This window comes from Dendrobates tinctorius, unplaced genomic scaffold, assembly GCF_039654945.1.
Source record: "Dendrobates tinctorius isolate UK_male_01 unplaced genomic scaffold, ASM3965494v1 ptg000013l, whole genome shotgun sequence".
Classification (NCBI taxonomy): Eukaryota; Metazoa; Chordata; class Amphibia; order Anura; family Dendrobatidae; genus Dendrobates; species Dendrobates tinctorius.
This window is the reverse complement of record NW_027361681.1, coordinates 12120219-12139123: the sequence shown is the minus strand read 5'-3', so window position 1 is coordinate 12139123 and position 18905 is coordinate 12120219. Positions and strand designations below refer to the sequence as shown.

At 47.9% G+C, this 18905-nt stretch overlaps 1 protein-coding gene across 10 annotated transcripts in view; it reads left to right on the top strand.

The window, feature by feature from the left end:
- VAV2 (vav guanine nucleotide exchange factor 2) overlaps nucleotides 1-18905 on the top strand; it is a 68723-nt gene that overhangs the window by 32781 nt on the left and 17037 nt on the right. For 4 of the 10 annotated variants that reach the window (XM_073559094.1, XM_073559076.1, XM_073559140.1 and 1 more), the window contains exons 3-16: nucleotides 644-702; nucleotides 4416-4484; nucleotides 7944-8040; nucleotides 8569-8583; nucleotides 9092-9190; nucleotides 9948-10016; nucleotides 10180-10268; nucleotides 14944-15043; nucleotides 15145-15240; nucleotides 15979-16047; nucleotides 16793-16879; nucleotides 18022-18107; nucleotides 18236-18368; nucleotides 18842-18856. In XM_073559094.1, coding sequence (XP_073415195.1) covers nucleotides 644-702; nucleotides 4416-4484; nucleotides 7944-8040; nucleotides 8569-8583; nucleotides 9092-9190; nucleotides 9948-10016; nucleotides 10180-10268; nucleotides 14944-15043; nucleotides 15145-15240; nucleotides 15979-16047; nucleotides 16793-16879; nucleotides 18022-18107; nucleotides 18236-18368; nucleotides 18842-18856 — 1083 coding nt within the window. The remainder of the gene's footprint in view (nucleotides 1-643; nucleotides 703-4415; nucleotides 4485-7943; nucleotides 8041-8568; nucleotides 8584-9091; nucleotides 9191-9947; nucleotides 10017-10179; nucleotides 10269-14943; nucleotides 15044-15144; nucleotides 15241-15978; nucleotides 16048-16792; nucleotides 16880-18021; nucleotides 18108-18235; nucleotides 18369-18841; nucleotides 18857-18905) is intronic. The other 6 variants (XM_073559131.1, XM_073559149.1, XM_073559085.1 and 3 more) reach the window with 5 other exon arrangements.

Genomic DNA, 18905 nt, shown 5'->3' with positions numbered 1-18905 from the left:
CGTCGCCTCTCCCTCGGTCGGGCTGCAGGGCTGCGTCGCCGTCAGCTTGTCCTTCCCATAGTGTGCACAGATGAAGGGGCTGTCTCCTGCCTGCCTTACACCAGTATTGTGTCTGGCTGTCTCCTGCCTGCCATACACCAGTCTCATGTATTGTAAGCTTGTGAGCAGTAGAACCCTCACTCCTCCTGGTATCTGCTTTGTGTTATTCTGTAATGTCTTTATTGTCGTTATAAGTCTCCTCTAAAATGTGAAGTTCTGCCGAATATGTTTTTGCTATAGAAATACTTATTATCATGAGTGTTGTAGGCAGTGAGGGGTCCATGCAGGGTCAGCCTCTGAAATTTGTGTGACTACCTGCATGGCGACCGGGGAGAGTCAGCCAACTTCTCGCCTGAACCACATCTGCCATGTTACGCCGCAATTCATGCCATACAAATGTGGGAAAGTTGGAAGAATGTTTCCACTTATTGACTGCAAAAATTTTGAAAACTGAACTTGCAGAACTGCTGAAGCTTTATTTACATAGGACTGCAGCAACACGCGGAATCATGATGAAATGATAAATGTGTTAGTGGGGTGACTGGTGGGCTCGGGGTCAGAGGGGTTTGCAGACTCACTGAGCATGTCTCCATTTTTCTTGCAGGTCATCTCTGCGCTGTCAAAGATCTCATATCACGTTATTGCCCAGAACAAAGGGATACGGTAATTATAACTATATAATGTGTCTGTAGCCAATCAGCAGAGTCTCACGGGTCCCCCAATAGCTGAGGCTGGCGGTCCTTTTGATGTCACTGATATCTTCTGCCCTATGTGTAACCCGCCGTCCTCTCTTAGGACTATTGGGATCACCATGACAATTGTCTCCTTCGCAGCCGCGGCTCTGGTGACATTTGATTTTCTTGTGTAACGCTATTATCACGCTCTGCTCACACTCAGCCGCCATGGTTTTGCACAGGATCGTCTCATCTTTTGTTACTCCGCCTGTCACCCAGCATTGTGTGCTGCTGGTTACACCTGTGATTGTGAAGTGACCTTGATACTGGGCCCTTGGCGGTAGCGGTCGGACACCCTCATGTTGTACATGGCCCAGCCAGTCACCCATTTAAAAACCCACGTGGCCTAGGATTCATCATAATGTAGATAGCGGGGTCTAGTCAACCCAGGTGAGATCCACAACGTCACCCAACTTTCCACAGACCCTAAATGGCATCTGAAGCTGTATTGTATAAAGTTAAATCCCACTGTCCTTTTCAATGTTCTTCCTGTCAGTGTTCACTGCTTGTTTTGGCATTGTATTCACCATCCAGATACAGGGATATAACAGAAACTGCCTGTGAACCAAGATGATCAGTGCGGTCCGGTGTTACTGTGTTCCCAATTATTATGCAAAAAATATTTTCTCTAAATTGCCTATATGAATTGCAGTCATTGTTATTTTCCAGTCATCTAATATTCTAGTATAATTGCAATGTTTTTGAACAAACTGCCTATGAAAACTGTATATTTTTAAAAATAAGAAACACTCAAAATGCATGTTCCAAATTATTATGCACAGCAGAGTTTCCAACCTTTTTATTTTTATTTTGAACAAAACAATGGTCAATTGTGAAGTTATAAGCATTATCAGCTTATTACAAAATGAAATCAAACAGTTTTCAAGTCAAAACTTTATTCTAGGTGATGTTACATTTGCACATAGGACCCCTTGTTGGAAAGAAGCTTCTGAACTCTCTCGTCCATTTTGTCAGTTTTTGGATGGTTTGTGCTTCAATTGTTTTGCATGTGGACAGAATACCCTCCCAGAGCTGTTGCTTACATGTGAACTGCCTCCCGCCATCATAGACACTCCTTTTGATGATGCTCCAGAGGTTCTCAATGGGGTTGAGGTCAGGGGAAGATGGTGACCACACCATAGGTTTGTCCTCTTTTATGCCCATAGCAGCCAGAGATGCAGATGTGTTATTTGCAGCATGAGACGGTGCATTATCATGCATGAAAATGATCTTGGTGCGGAAAGCACGCTTCTTCCTCTTGAACCATGGCAGGAAGTGCTGTTTTAGAAACTCCACCTAGATTATGGAGTTCATCTTTACCCCTTCAGGGTTCCTAAAGGGGCCGACAATCTCTCTCCCCATGATTACAGCCCAAAAACATTACTCCACCTCCTCCTTGTTGGTGCCTTAGCCATGTTTTCAAGGGGTGTCCATCAACCAGCCATCCTCCACTCCATCCATCTGGACCATCGAGCGTTGCACGGCACTCATCGGTGAACAAAACAGTTTGGAAGTCAGTCTTCGTGTATCGTTTGGCCCACTTGAGCCGTTTCTGCTTGTGTGCAGTGGATAGAGGTGGTCGACAGGATGGCTTACGCACAGCTGCAAACCTCTGAAGGACCCTGCATCTTGTTGTTTGGGGGACGTTGGAGGCACCAGCAGCTTCAAAAACTTGTCTGCTGCTATAAGGCATTTTTGCAGCTGCTCTTTTAACCTGACACAATTGCCTGTTGGAAAGAGTCCTCAATTTTTCCTTATCAGCACGCACTCGTGTGTGCTGGGAATCAGCTACATACTTCTTGATTGTGCGATGATCACGATGAAGTGTCTTGGCAATGTTGATTGTAGTCATGCCTTGACCTAAATACTCCACAATTTGTTGCTTCTCAGCAGCCGACGCATCCTTTTTCTTTCCCATTTTGGCAAAAAATGTAGGCTGCTTAATAATGTGGAACAGCCTTCTTAAGTAGTCATGCCTTTATTTGGACACACCTGCCAAACTAATTTGCACAGGTATCTGCAATTGCTTTCAGTGATATAAAGAGCCCTGACACACATCACCATCAATGAGTTTAAATGGCAAACAAAGAAATTCTAACCTTATCACTCCTAAACTCTTTTTGCATAATAATTTGGAACACAGTTTAGATTGTTTAGTGATGTTATTGTCTGACGACTTTTGGAGCAGCCACACCTCGCAGGAGATGATGGCAGTTGTGTAACGCAGCGGCGAATTAAAGGTGTGAACTCGGGGAGCACCCGCTGCATCATGTGTCACTGGACCCCTTACACAGTGTCACCTGACACTGGTCTCAGTATGGGGTCTGTGCGTTCTACCTGCAGTCGCTGGCGCCATTATTGCTCCGCCCCTTTCTTCCTCTGTGTCTGTCTCCTCTGCTTGCTCGATCTGTTCTGATGCATCAGTTGTTTGCAGTCATAACAGTCACAACTCCATATGTGATGAGCAAGCGGGCAGCTCCATCTGCAATTTGTGGGGGTCTCCCGATAGCATGCCCCTCCCCCCACACCACTGCTAGCGATCCTACCTAATAGACCAAGTCATCTGGTTACAAGATCTTTGCTTGCAGTCACAGAATGGACTGTATGCCCTCATCTGCACCTAAAGGGCTCATTCACACGGCAGTGATTCGTCATCAGAGTTTAGTCTGAATTTCATTGTTTTTTCTCGGGTGGGAAAAAAACTTTCTCACTGTGCCCTAGACTTACACCAACACTCTGATTAATATCAACGAGTGTCTGTGCTTGTGTGCGACCATTCAGTCCGAGGAAAAAATCAGACATGCCAACTACCATAGACTATCATAGGTATGCGTGCTATCTATGAAAACCTGACATGTGAGCGAGGGCTGAGAGCCGGACGCAGGATTTCTCCTATTTGTGCTCTCAAATTAGCTACGTTGTCTCAGGCTGCTGCTCTATTCTCCATACTTTACACAGCCGCTGTTGGTTGCGCTGCCTGGATTACTGAGCAAGGTAACAAAGGCTCTGCGCTGACTCTGGTCCCCCCGGAGGTGATTGATCACCCCGATCAGCCGGTTTTAGTCTCAGGCTCGTGGTGCCGGCAAACGCATTATATGAAATGCAGATTTCATGTTTAACATGGGGGCGCATGGTCTAGCATTTGCACGCGCACGTATGCGTTTTCGTTCACATGCTTTTTTTTGTAGTGTGCGCCTAGGCACGCCCAACGCAACCTGTTGTATTTTTGGGTCCGTCCAACGGCGTAAAAAATACGCATGCACACGCTAGCGCTCGGAATGCGCAAAAAGAACACATTACAGTCTATGGGAACGCAGGTGTGCGCATGGACATGCGTTTGAAATCGCATGTGTTTTAAGAGTTAACATGGCTACGAACTGGTTAAAAGGCATGCGCCTAAAAAAAACGCATGCAAAACGCATAATGCATTTTTTTTGCATGCGTTTCTATTGCGCACGAAGCACAGCACTAAAAAACGCTAATGTGAAACTAGCCTTAGTGTGAGACACAGCCTCAGGGAGTCGTGATCATCTGTCACCAGGCTGATAACAGGGAACAGTAGCTGGTGATTACTGAGCAGGTTTAACCCCCTCCTGTCTGGACAGACCTCCATGGATAATTTGTCATTTCTTCTCCTTTCAGATCGTTCCCCTCTGAAGACACGACCGAGAACGATGATGACGTGTACCGCAGTCTGGAGGAGCTTGCCGAGTGAGTATTGTAATGACAAAGGCAACAACGAGGAGCAGGGACAACCTGCGCCGATCATGTGACAGCCCAGGCGCTGGTTGATAACTGAGAACACTACCCCTCTGGGGGTTATTACCCAGGGCTGATGTAGAGTAAACCATTGTGTGGCACCCCCTTCCCTTATACATCTACTTAGCTGTGGCCATATTGTCCTATTATGTCATGTGATCAGCTCCTCAGCATAATGGGCAGAGGCTGAATAGACTCCACTAGTTAGATCACTGTGTTAATCCCAAGAACAGCATCACCTGCAGAGCTTTACCTAGTGAGAGATCACGTCCAAGCTCCGGTGAGAAAGGAAAGCAACCTTTATTCTGCCATAAACAACGTTTCAACCTATCAGAAGGGTCTTTAGGAAGCACTTTACCCAGACCTTGTTGTCAAAATGTTGTTACCTTTTATATGGCAGAATTAATTGTTTTACTTTTTCTCCTGGGACATGGACGCTGTCTCTCATTACTTACTGGATTATCTTCAAGTGACTTCCTTGGAGCGTTTAACTTTGTGTCCCTTGATAGAGTGCTGCTGGTTGCTTTCTTCATTCCTGTGACCTCCAGAGCTTTAGTCTATATTCTTTTACATCAGGTCTTATCCTCCAGTCGCATCCAGAGCTGCAGTTGCTATTCTGCTGTTATATTGTGTCTTATCCCACAGTCACCTTCAGAGCTGCAGTCACTATTCTGCTGTTATATTGTGTTTTATCCCGCAGTCACCTCCAGAGCTGCAGTCACTATTCTGCTGTTATATTGTCTTATCCCGCAGTCACCTTCAGAGCTGCAGTTGCCATTCTGATGTTATATTGTGTCTTATTCCTCAGTCACCTCCAGAGCTGCAGTCACTATTCTGCTGTTATATTGTGTCTTATCCCGCAGTCACCTCCAGAGCTGCAGTCACTATTCTGCTGTTATATTGTCTTATCCCGCAGTCACTTTCAGAGCTGCAGTTGCCATTCTGATGTTATATTGTGTCTTATCCCACAGTCACCTGTAGAGCTGCAGTCACTATTCTGCTGTTATATTGTGTCTTATCCCGCAGTCACCTTCAGAGCTGCAGTCACTATTCTGCTGTTATATTGTCTTATCCCACAGTCACCTCCAGAGCAACAGTCACTATTCTGCTTTTATATTGTGTCTTATCCCACAGTCACCTTCAGTCAATATTCTGCTGTTACATTGTGTCTTGCACTGCAGCCGCCTCCAGAGCTGTAGTCGCTATTCTGCAGGTTTTGTGCTCTGGTTTGTGGTTTCCCCTCCACTCCTGCGCCACTTCCAGCTCGCACAGATTTATTCCGCACGCGGTTTCCTAACATGATTCCCCCTCCGGACTGCGAGGTTCACGGCTCCTGATTGCCGCCTGAGGCAAAAAGTAGCAGCCGGCTGAGCTGTGCTGACAACCTGTGCTGAGACAGAAGCGCACGCTCCACCGGCCGCCTAGAGGGAAAAATCACCAGCGATTAACCTCGTCACACCCGCAGCACTGCAGATCCTCTCCGGGCAATGGCCGCAGCGATGGATCACTTTGATTATGGGGAGTGGTTAAGAAAATGTGTATTTGGATTTTCCAGAGATGATGAGTGAACCATAAATACTCCAAATAAATGTGAAGGTCATCTTTGGGTTAATTGTGTGAGACGAAATTTTTCCGATTTTTATCAGAAGCTCTCCATAAATAAGAAAATGACACAAATTTCAGAAAACCGCGCTATCCACAGCAGAGAATGAGGTCAGGCGCACATAAACCTCAATGTGGACATTGCAGATTATTCCTGGGAAGGCCGGGCTACAGGGACGCAGTGTGGCAGAGCAGGTGTACACCATGCTGACAGCCCCCCACGCCATAGTCCACTGTTTATAAGGACCTCTCTGGGGGCTGTTAGCCCCTCGCTGCATCATTTTTGCCCCTTTTGGTCTATGACTAGTGTTCCCGGCGCTCTTCATGTGACTGCAGCTGCAGCGTCTCGTGGGATATTGCATCATTAGTCACACAGATGGCGATCGGTGGAGAAGCGAAGTCAACAGATGGAGCAGACGACGGTGATGAGTGGTCACTTGATATATCAGACAACCACCGACGATGGAGCCGCCATATTGGCATCTAATGACTGATGGGGTCCCGAGATCTTGGGGCATTCCTGCCATCTGCCAGTCTATGGACCTCGGCTTGCTCATAGCAGAGGATTTGTTGCAGTGTATCAGTGCATCCAATATTCCATATTTGTTGTCAGTGGAGACTGGATACATTGTAACAAACCCTCAGCTGTGAGCAGTATCGAGTCAGGATGGTGTTCACTGTCTGGATGTCAGCGAGAATTAGCCGCAAGCAGAGATCTTGGCAACGGTGAGGACGTGTCATGTGTTTTTCAGGTTGCAGTCACTCCTGGTGTCGGGGAAACAGAAAACCCAGGGTTCTCCATAGTGAATGGTGGATCCTGCGGGGGAGGGATGACCTTCCCGTGTGCAAGGCTCCGAGCAGTTGTTAGGGTTTAGAATAAATGTAATTAAGGTCCTGGCGTGGCGCTCGCTGTAATGTGTCCCTGCTGCTTCGGGCCCTAACCAAAAGCTGTGTGCGCCCCTGGCGGATTTTACAGGACGGGGGAGTGGGCAACAGATTTCCCTGAATAGTTATGTAGGATGAATAAAGCTCCTGTCTACGGCCCCGGCCTTCACCAGATCTACAGTCTGTCACTGGTTATCACCCACAGTGCAGATATACTGTAAAGGGGGTTTTACACTAAGCGATATCGCTAGCAATATCGCTAAAACGTCACCGGTTTTGTGACGTTATAGCGATATTGCTAGCGATATCGCTATGTGTGATACTTACCAACGACCGGCTCCCCCGCTGTCCATCGCTGATCGCGCGAGAATGTCCGGCTCCATTTCTCGTCGGGCGCTTCCTGCTGAGACTTCCTGCTGTGACGACGAGAGACGCTGGACGCGGGCGGGAGGACACCAGGATCGCTGTGTGTGAAAGGTAAGTATCGTGCGCTGCGTCGCTGCTGAATCGCTGTGAGGTCTTTCTGTATGAAAGCTCACTAGCGATCATTTAGCGATGCACCAGCGATCCTGACCGCGTCGGATCGCTCGTCGGATCGCTGATGCATCGCTAAATGTAAAAGGGCCTTAACTGCCTCTTGTGGTCCTCATCCCACTGTCTGACTGCTTTAACTGGAAAGAATCCTTTCTTATATACCTGTCGGAACTATACAATAAATGTTTAGTGTGAAACATATGGAAAATGTGGGGGTGGGAGAGCTCCCAGGGACAGGGATGATGGGGGGTTATACATTGTGAGACAGATGCCATTTGATGAGGAATTATTTGTATGTGTCTGGTGGAGGAGTTGCTGATAAGTGTTGTTGCATGTGAAGTTGCCATGTATCCAGTCGCGCTGATGCTTTTTTTTTTTTTTCCACTGCAGTGAACATGACTTGGGGGAGAATGACACATACGATGTTCCTTGGGAGGAGGACGACATTTACGAAGACATCATCAAAGTGGAAAATCAGCAGCCGATGGTGAGAAACTGTGACACCAGCATCACCATCCTGTGCTGCGACCACTCTGTGCTACTGTATAGGACTCTTGTCCTTGTCTTGCGCCCCCCCCCCCTCTTATCCTTGTCTTGGGGGGGGCCACTTTCTTGTCCTTGTCTTGCCCCCATCTACTTGTGATCCCCTGGCATCTATCTTGTCCCCCCACCTCTGGCCACTGTCTTATGCTGATCTGGCCCCGTCCCCCCTTTCCCCGGCATCCATCTCACCCCATCCCCCTCAGGCCCTTTTTGGCCTCTGTCTTGCCCCCCACTGGCATCTGTCTTTCTCCACTCTGCTCTGTCCCCCATCTTGCGCTCATCTGGCCCCGTTTGGCGCTGAACGAAGTAGAGGTGTTGAATGTAGAATAGTCCCAGCTGTGTAACTACATAGCACTGGGGAACTACAACCCCCAGCTATTGTCTGCTATTGTATTGTCACATGTAGAAAATGAGCCCCAGTGTGACAGGATCCTTCTTCTCACTGTTTTGTCATCTCTCTCACATGCGGCAGATTCGGTACATGCAGGTAAGGCCGGCTCTGTGTGGTTAGCATGTAGCATGTTCTCTGTTTTCATTCGGTCAGGAGGGGTCATCATTCCGTTCTGGGAGATAATGAGGATTATTAATGATGCAACCATACGCGCCAATTACCATCCATCCTCTCCATATACAGAATGTCCGACCAACTCCCATTATTTCATTGTGGGATTTCTGGGCAGATTCCAACCTTTGGGCTTTGCTTCATCGCCATTTTCAGGAAGTCTGCTTTTTGCCTGTGAATGGAAACATTAAATGACCTCTCATGGCAGAAACTTGTCCTCACCTAGATCTGGTCAAAGCTGAAGGTTTGTTACAATCTATCCAGTCTAGAGGGGACCACCCTGGACCCCACACTCATACATGTGACCTGCCCTGATATATTGTAACAGAGGAGAGGGTTTGCGTGTTTCTGTTCATTGAGTGCAAGCAGAAGTCCTGCAGGACTGTTGATATTACTCTTCTGTATCTGAGGGTTTATCGCCTTTCTCTCTCAGAAGATGGGTATGACTGAAGACGACAAAAGGAACTGCTGCCTGCAGGAGATCCGCGACACCGAGGATCGCTACTGCCGCACGCTGGAGGAGATCCACAAAGTGAGTGCTGCCTGCCATGAATCATTTATGAGCCCTGAAGGACGCGGTGCCTGCAGCCCCCCATCACAGTATTGGGGGGAGATCATAGACCCCCCCCCCCAATACATAAAGGTCCGAGAGATTAGACACCCCCCCCCCCCCCCCCCAATACTTAGAGGTTAGGGTGAGGAGCGGCCCCCCTGAGATCAGCGACCACCAATACGTAGAGGTCAAGGAGAGGAGGGCCAGAGATCAGAGAACCCCAATATATAGGGGTCCAGGAAAGGAGTGGCCCCTGGAGATCGAAGACACCCAATTCATATTGGCCCAGGAGAGTAGAGACCTCCAGATATCGGAGATCCCCAATACATAGAGGACCAAGAGAGGATGGGCTCAGAGATCCCCAATACATAGAGATCCAGGAGAGGCGGGCTCCCAGACATTAGAGACCCCCCCAATGAATAAAAGTTCAGGAGATGTGTGGACCCCAGAGATCAAAAACCCCAATACATAGAGATCCAGAAGAGGATTGGCCCCTGGAGATCAGAGACCCTCCCCCCCCCCCCCTCCCCAATACATAGAGGTTAGGGAGAGGGTAGCTTCCCCTGGAGAGCAGAGCCCCCCCCCCAATACATAGACATCTGGGAGAGGAGGGGCCCCGTAGATCAGACCACATCATGCAGTGTGGGGTTCTTGTCCCGCTGTCACGTGACCACATGTATGTGCACTGCAGTGCAATAAGTGTGTGACCTGCACTAATCTTGTATCTACCCCCCAGAATTACATGGTGCCCCTCAAGCAGATCCTGACCCCAGCCGAGATCACAGTCATCTTCATCAATCTGGAGGTGAGTCAGGATACAATATGGCTGCCGGCCCTGCTCTGGATTGTGGGTAATGGCCGCAGGTTTATTACAGGCGTAGATTGCGAGTTCTGCTGTCCAGCTGTGTTGTCTGTCATGTCCATCGCTCGTGATCACGTGACCTAGTGTTATATTCTCTGCTCCCCAGGAACTCATTAAAGTTCATGTCAACTTCCTGAAAACCATCCTGTCTGGGGGCAGCAGCATCGGCCAGGTTTTCCTGGACTACAAGGAGAAGTGAGTTATAATCGCCAGGACAATGTGTATGACATACGTACAGACGGAGCAGTGCGGTGTAGACACCTGCAGACGGGGAGGGGGGTTCTGTGCGACATAGACGCCTGCCGACGGGGAGGAGGCGTTGTGTGGCAAAAACGCCTGCAGACGGTGGAGGGCGCTCTGCAGTGTAGACACCTGCAGACGGTGGAGGGCGCTGTGCAGCATAGATGCCTGCAGAAGGTGGGGGTGCTGTTTGGCGTTGACGCCTGCAGATGGGGGGGGGGGGGGGGGCGGCGGCGGCGCTGCTATCTGGCATACATACCTGCAGGTAGGCCTGCAGGTAGGGGGCACTGTGCACTTATTTCTCGTGTTCTGTCCTGAGCACTGTTACCTACATCATTGTCGCCATCTAGTGGAAAGTAGAATGTCTGTAGTTCCGGCCAGCAAGAGCATTTTTTCTTTTCTGCCCTCCTGCCTGCAGCCCCTGGTTGACTGGTACCTGCACAGCATAGATACAGCCAGCTTTTCTGAACAGGACCTGCATATACGGACCCTGCACATGCACAATACCGCTCCACCTGTATATGCAGACCCCGCACAGTAACACTCCTGCTGTATATGCGGACCCCACACAGTAACGCTCCTGCTGTATATGCGGACCCTGCACAGTAGCTCCTGCTGTATATGCGGACCTTGCACAGTAACGCTCTTGCTGTATATGCGGACCCTGCACAGTAACTCTCCTGCTGCATATGCGGACCCTGCACAGTAACTCTCCTGCTGCATATGCGGAACCTGCACAGTACAGCTGCTGCATATACAGAGCCTGCACAGTACCGCTGCTGCATATACGGAGCCTGCACAGCACCGCTGCTGCATATACGGAGCGATTCACCATACCACCCTTGTATACACTAGGGTGACCGCAAAAAATCTGTCGGAATTTTGTCCGTCTGGACCCCACAAAACGATTCCCCTTTCCAGATATTGAGATAGCCAAAATTTGAGCTCGATCAAACGACGTTAATCTGTGCCGCTCGTCGCTCAAAAGTTTGAAAAAATCCAAATTGAGGTATTTTAAGATTTAGGTATTTTGCATAGTCTGTTAGACTATAAAGAATGTGACAACAACATTGCAGAAATAGCCCTGACCAAATTTTCGAACCATTTGTGGTATTTGAATGCAGAGTTGGTGGGATTATCGTTTTTTGATCCCACCATTACAGACAATGAAAAGTTGTTAATGGCTAATAAATTGCTCAGTAGCACAGATGAACCATCAGAGCACGCTAGGGTTGTAAATCCAAAAGTTAGGAAAGAAAAATTAAAAAGTAGGAAGTAACCGACTTTAACGACCTTCTGACAAAAGATGAAGAACAAAAGCAATATGTCCTGCAAGTTGTAAGCAAATGCCGAGCATTATATTCTGACGTTTCAAAAACTACTTTAACAAAAGCTCTAGAATAGATTAGATAACTATGTAAAATTATCAACTCATGTAGGTTAGCGTGCTCTGATGGTTCATCTGTGCTACTGAGCAATTTATTAGCCATTAACAACTTTTCATTGTCTGTAATGGTGGGATCAAAAAACGATAATCCCACCAACTCTGCATTCAAATACCACAAATGGTTCGAAAATTTGGTCAGGGCTATTTCTGCAATGTTGTTGTCACATTCTTTATAGTCTAACAGACTATGCAAAATACCTAAATCTTAAAAAACCTCAATTTGGATTTTTTCAAACTTTGAGCGACGAGCGGCACGGGTTAACGTCGTTTGATCGAGCTCAAATTTTGGCTATCTCAATATCTGGAAAGGGGAATCGTTTTGTGGGGTCCAGACGAACAAGATTCTGACATTCTCCCCCCCCCCCCCCCCATATGAGATCTGGTCACCCTAGTATACACAGACACTGCAGTGCCGCTCCTTCTGCATATGACCCTGCACAGTACAGCTAGTGCGAATACGGAGCCTGCACAGCTACTGCGTATGTGGACCCTGCACAGTACCGCTCTTCCTGTATATGCGGACCCGGCACAGTACCGCTCCTCCAGTATATATGCGGACCCGGCACAGTACCGCTCTTCCTGTATATGCGGACCCGGCACAGTACCGCTCTTCCTGTATATGCGGACCCGGCACAGTACCGCTCTTCCTGTATATGCGGACCCGGCACAGTACCGCTCCTCCTGTATATGCGGACCCGGCACAGTACCGCTCCTCCTGTATATATGACCCTGCACACTACCACCCCTTTTGAGCGGATCCTGTACCGTACAGCTGCTGCCTGTGTGGAGTCCGTGCAGCACAGCTGCTCCTGTATGTATGACTCTGCACAATAAAAAAAAAAAAAAAAAAGTTGCACTCTGTAGTGTTAAAGCATGTCAATGTGAAATATATGAAATATGAATAGCAATACAGCTTCTGAATAACAGGAGAAAATGAGACACTTGGCACATAATTTGGCCAATCCATGCATGCCCAGCAGCCAACAACAAGGTGGTCTCAAAACTGATGGGTCCTAACGTGTCTAATGTGAATACCTCTCTAAGACTGAAATCTGAATTCCTGGGTAGATGTGAATACCTCTCTTCCAACTCTGATTTTATGGGTAGGTAGGACCCTGCTGCAAGTAAAATCCACCACATGCTGAAGGGCGGAGTGCTCAGTCAGAGGGCTAATATAAAATGACAAAGACTGACTGGCATTCCAAGCTAAAGTGAACAAGTGGTAACTAGGAGGTGTTCACATTAGACACGTAGGACCCATCAGTTTTGAGACCACCTTGTCGTTGGCTGCTGGGCTTGCATGAATTGGCCAAATTATGTGCTAAGCGTCTCATTTTTTCCTAGTATCGAGAAACTGTATTGCTGTTCCTATTTCATATATTCCTTGTATACATGCTTTAGCACTACAGAGTGCAACTGTTTTGTTTATTGTATATGGAGATGGCTGCTCCTAGTTGTCACCTGTTGACATTAGCTTGGAATGCCAGTCAGTCTTTTTGTCATTGTCATATGACTCTGCACAGTACTATCTTTCCTTTATATATGACCCTGCAAAGTAACGCCTGTCCTGTATACACTGTGTTCTAAATTATTATGCAAAAAATATTGCCTCATATTTTCTCTAAATTACCTATATGAATTGCAGTCATTGTTATTTTCCAGTCATCTAATATTCTAGTATAATTGCAATGTTTTTGAACAAACTACCTATGAAAACAGTATATTTTTAAAAATAAGAAACACTCAAAATGCATGTTCCAAATTATTATGCACAGCAGAGTTTTCAACCTTTTTATTTTGAACAAAACAATGGTCAATTGTGAAATTATAAGCATTATCAGCTTATTACAAAATGAAATCAAACCGTTTTCAAGTCAAAACTTTATTCTAGGTGATGTTACATTTGCACATAGGACCCCTTGTTGGAAAGAAGCTTCTGAACTCTCTCGTCCATTGAATTTGTCAGTTTTTGGATGGTTTGTGCTTCAATTGTTTTGCATGTGGACAGAATACCCTCCCAGAGCTGTTGCTTACATGTGAACTGCCTCCCGCCATCATAGACACTCCTTTTGATGATGCTCCAGAGGTTCTCAATGGGGTTGAGGTCAGGGGAAGATGGTGGTCACACCATAAGTTTGTCCTCCCATAGCAGCCAGAGATGTAGAGGTGTTATTTGCAGCATGAGACGGTGCATTATCATGCATGAAAATGATCTTGCTGCGGAAAGCACGGTTCTTCATCTTGAACCATGGCAGGAAGTGCTGTTTTAGAAACTCCACCTAGATTATGGAGTTCATCTTTACCCCTTCAGGGATCCTAAAGGGGCCGACAATCTCCCTCCCATGATTCCAGCCCAAAACATTACTCCACCTCCTCCTTGTTGGCGCCTTAGCCGTGTTTTCATGGGGTGTCCATCAACCAGCCATCCTCCACTCCATCCATCTGGACCATCGAGCGTTGCACGGCACTCATCGGTGAACAAAACAGTTTGGAAGTCAGTCTTCGTGTATCGTTTGGCCCACTGGAGCCGTTTCTGCTTGTGTGCAGTGGATAGAGGTGGTCGACAGGATGGCTTACGCACAGCTGCAAACCTCTGAAGGACCCTGCATCTTGTTGTTTGGGGGACGTTGGAGGCACCAGCAGCTTCAAAAACTTGTCTGCTGCTATGACAAGGCATTTTTGCAGCTGCTCTTTTAACCTGACGCAATTGCCTGTTGGAAAGAGTCCTCAATTTTTCCTTTTCAGCACGCACACGTGTGTGCTGGGAATCAGCTACATACTTCTTGATTGTGCGATGATCACGGTGAAGTGTTTTGGCAATGTTGATTGTAGTCATGCCTTGACCTAAATACTCCACAATTTGTTGCTTCTCAGCAGCCGACACATCCTTTTTCTTTCCCATTTTGGCAAAAAATGTAGGCTGCTTAATAATGTGGAACAGCCTTCTTAAGTAGTCTTGCCTTTATTTGGACACACCTGCCAAACTAATTTGCACAGGTATCTGCAATTGCTTTCAGTGATATAAAGAGCCCTGACACACATCACCATCAATGAGTTTAAATGGCAAACAAAAAAATTCTAACCTTATCACTCCTAAACTCTTTTTGCATAATAATTTGGAACACAGTTTATATGGATGCTGCACAGTGCCACTTCAGTATGATTAACCCGGAACTCCTGCAGGCTGTTGCTTTATGGCGAGTACTGCAGTCACATTGAATATTCTCAGAAGACACTGGACCAGCTGATGGACACCCGGGATGAAGTCCGGACAAAAATTGAGGTGCGTGTCTCTCTTCTGGGAGTTGTATAACTACAGTGTAGGGATTCCCCCCCCTCCCTCCTTCCTGAGTTCTAGCTGTCTGACCTTGTCTTGACTTAAAGGAATGTTCCATGAAGGTTCAGGATGGGAAGTTCAAGCTGCAGGACCTGATGGTGATCCCCATGCAGAGAGTCCTGAAGTATCACCTTCTGCTAAAGGTACAGCTGGGGGTTCGCCATCCAGAGAATGGCCTCCTTCATATATGGGGTTACATTCCTCTGTTGCCTAGGGGATATGAATACCTGCAGTGCAGTCGTCTGTGGGGAAGCGGATTGGCAACATGGCCTATGGCACGGGCGGTGTTGGGGTGTGGATACCTGCAGCATGGTGCGGTGGTGCATGGATACATGCGGCATTGTGCGGTGGTGGGTTGCGTGGATACATGCGGCATGGTGCGGTGGTGGGGTGCGTGGATACTTGCAGCATGGTGCGGTGGTGCATGGATACATGCAGCATTGTGCGGTGGTGGGTTGCGTGGATACATGCGGCATGGTGCGGTGGTGGGTTGCGTGGATACATGCGGCATGGTGCGGTGGTGGGTTGCGTGGATACATGCGGCATGGTGCGGTGGTGGGTTGCGTGGATACCTGCGGCATTGTGCTGTGATGGTGCACGGATACATGCGGCATCGTGTGGTGATGTGGTGCGCGGATACCTGTGGCATTGTGCGGTGGTGGGGTGCGCAGATACCTGCTACATGGTGGGTTGCAGATACCTGCAGCATGGGGGAGTGGGTTGCGGATACCTGCAGCAAAAATGGGCCAGGGGTATGGTTTCCTGCAGCATAGCGTGATGGTGGGGTGCGATTACCTGCTGCATGGGACAGAGGGCGAGTCTGGTCAATGTCATGTGTGCTAGTGGAGCAGGTTTTATTGTCATGTATGTTGTGTGTGCAGGAATTGCTGAGCCACACGGCGGAGTGCCCAGAGCGACTCACCTTGAAGGAAGCGCTGGAAGCCATGCAGGTGGGTGTGACCTATGTGCGGCAGTGAACACTCCTCCACTTTGCAGAGTTCAGAGGACAGATGCTCCATTGTTCTGGTCCTCTGTAACTCCTCTTGGAAATGTATTGACAGTTGTACTTTACTGTCCAGCATAGTCCAGAGCTGGGTGCTCATATCGCCTGATACCATCAGACTTCAGTGGGATAATGCCTACTGATGCCCAGGTGTCATTGGATTTATAATTCCAGGAGGAGTAACACAGGAGCCAAACAACACAGACTTTCAATAAAACATGATCCAGAATCCTCATCTAGCTTATGGCTCCTAAAACTGTTAATGAAAAGTTTTGCAGGTTTTGATTACAGTATTTGTTCTTCTTTTTGTTCATTTTTAAGATCTCTGCTTGCTGTCAGTGAATGAGGGCCTTGCATGTTTACATCCAGGGGCTGCAGTGAAGTCTTCTCTGAAAGATTGGTGTGAACAATGAGGATTTCCTTTTACTGACAGCATGCCGAGGTCCTGATAGTGTTGTGTGTTTGATAATCCTTGTATAATGAGCCTGGGTGTCCTGTGATCTAATCTGATGAGGCGAGTTGTTCTACAATCACCCCAATATCAACATCCCAGACATTGAGGCCGCTCCCCTCCTCTCTGTGGAGACTGCCACGCTCCGCATTCCTGCACAGCTGGATCCATCAGGCCAGCACAGCCAAGATCTCCCATCATCCCTCTGTGCTGACCTCTGACCCCCAGGCTTCTCTTTCAGGATTTAGCCATGTACATTAATGAAGTGAAAAGGGATAAAGAAACTCTGAAGAAGATCAGCGAGTTCCAGAACTCCATCGAGAACCTGGTGAGTCAGCGCAAAACTGGGCCGAACCGCGCATTAATGTGACATCCGCAGCAAATAGACACAACTAGGTCACTGCAGGTGCTGGGCTGTATCCACTCCAGTCACCTCCAGAGCTGCAGTCAATATTCTGCTGTTACATCATGTCTTATCCGTCAGTCACCTCCAGAGCTGCACTCACTATTCTGCTGTTACATCATGTCTTATCCCACAGTCACCTCCAGAGCTGCAGTTGCTATTCTGCTCTTATATTGTCTTATCCCACAGTCACCTCCAGAGCTGCAGTCACTATTCTGCTGTTATATTGTCTTATCCCACAGTCACCTCCAGAGCTGCAGTCTCTATTCTGCTGTTATATTGTCTTATCCCACAGTCACCTCCAGAGCAACAGTCACTATTCTGCTGTTTATTTATTGTGTCTTATCCCACAGTCACCTCTAGAACTGCAGTCACTATTCTGCTGTTATTGTCTTATCCCGCAGTCACCTGCAGAGCTGCAGTCACTATTCTGCTGTTATATTGTGTCTTATCCCACAGTCACCTCCAGAGCTGCAGTCACTATTCTGCTGATATATTGTGTCTTATCCCACAGTCACCTGCATAGCTGCAGTCACTATTCTGATGTTATATTGTCTTATCCCACAGTCACCTCCAGAGCTGCAGTCACTATTCTGCTGTTATATTGTCTTATCCCACAGTCACCTCCAGAGCTGCAGTCACTATTCTGCTGTTATATTGTCTTATCCCACAGTCCCCTACAGAGCTGCAGTCACTATTCTGCTGTTATATTGTGTCTTATCCCACAGTCACCTACAGAGCTTCAGTCACTATTCTGCTGTGACATCATGTTTTATCCGTCAGTCACCTGCAGAGCTGCAGTCACTGTTCTGCTGTTGTTTAGTGTATTATACTGCACAGCGGTCACCTGCAATCAGGAAATAGAATGGCGGGTGTTTCTTTGGCACTTTGTCAGGGGACAATGGCAGGGGTGTGGTTTCTTTGGGTCTGGGATCTCATGCAGTCCGGGGTGAGAATGTTCATTTCTCTAGATCAGGGGCCTCTTGCAGTCAAGGGGAATCCCTTGTAGTTTGGAGGTGTCTCCTGTGGTTTGGGGCTCGGTCATGCCTCCTCTCCCTGTATTACAGCAGGTGAATCTGGAGGAGTTTGGGCGGCCGAAGATCGATGGTGAGCTGAAGGTGCGATCGATAGTGAACCAGGCAAAGCAGGACAGGTGAGTGAGGGCGACCATTCACTGCGAATGCAGATTAGAGCCATCCAGACCTTCCTGCAGGGGGCATGGCCCAGCGCTCTATGCCCCTCTCCCCGCATCCGCTAATGATGTCACCGGCGCCCCCACAGGTATCTCTTCCTGTTTGATAAAGTCGTCATCGTATGTAAACGGAAAGGTTATAGCTACGAACTGAAGGAAATGATTGAACTGCTATACCACAAGATGTCTGACGACCCCACCTACAACAAGGACATCAAGAAGGTGAGAAGACAGTGTGGGAACCGGAGGGGAGAGGGTGATACGATGTGCTTGTGGGGAGGGGGAGAGTGGGACTTGGTGTGGGGACCAAGGAAGAGAAGTTGTGACGTGTGTGTGGACTGAGGGAGGGTGAGATGCACACTGTATATGTGGACATGGGGGGGGGGGCAGGGACAGATCCAGTGTGTGTTTCTGGACCAGGGAAGAGTGCAACAAGGTGTGTGTGGATTGGAGGAGATGTGTAGGTGGGGGGTGCTCAGTATGTATTGGGACCTCCGGTTCTTTAGGTTTGGATACCTCTCCCCTGGTACGGCGGTTTTGCGCTGCACGCCATGGCGTCCTTAGAAGACCCGTTTCCAGAGCAGTGACTGTCTTTGGTACTGCCTAGAACCCTGTTGTTGCTGGTATGAGGTGTCATTACTTTGTTGCCTCGTGTTTCACAATCACTTTCTCTGGTTCCTTTATGCTGGCGACAGTCACATGGCAAAATGGTAAGACACCATAATCCAGCTATAAATGTTTACACCCATCCCCAAAACA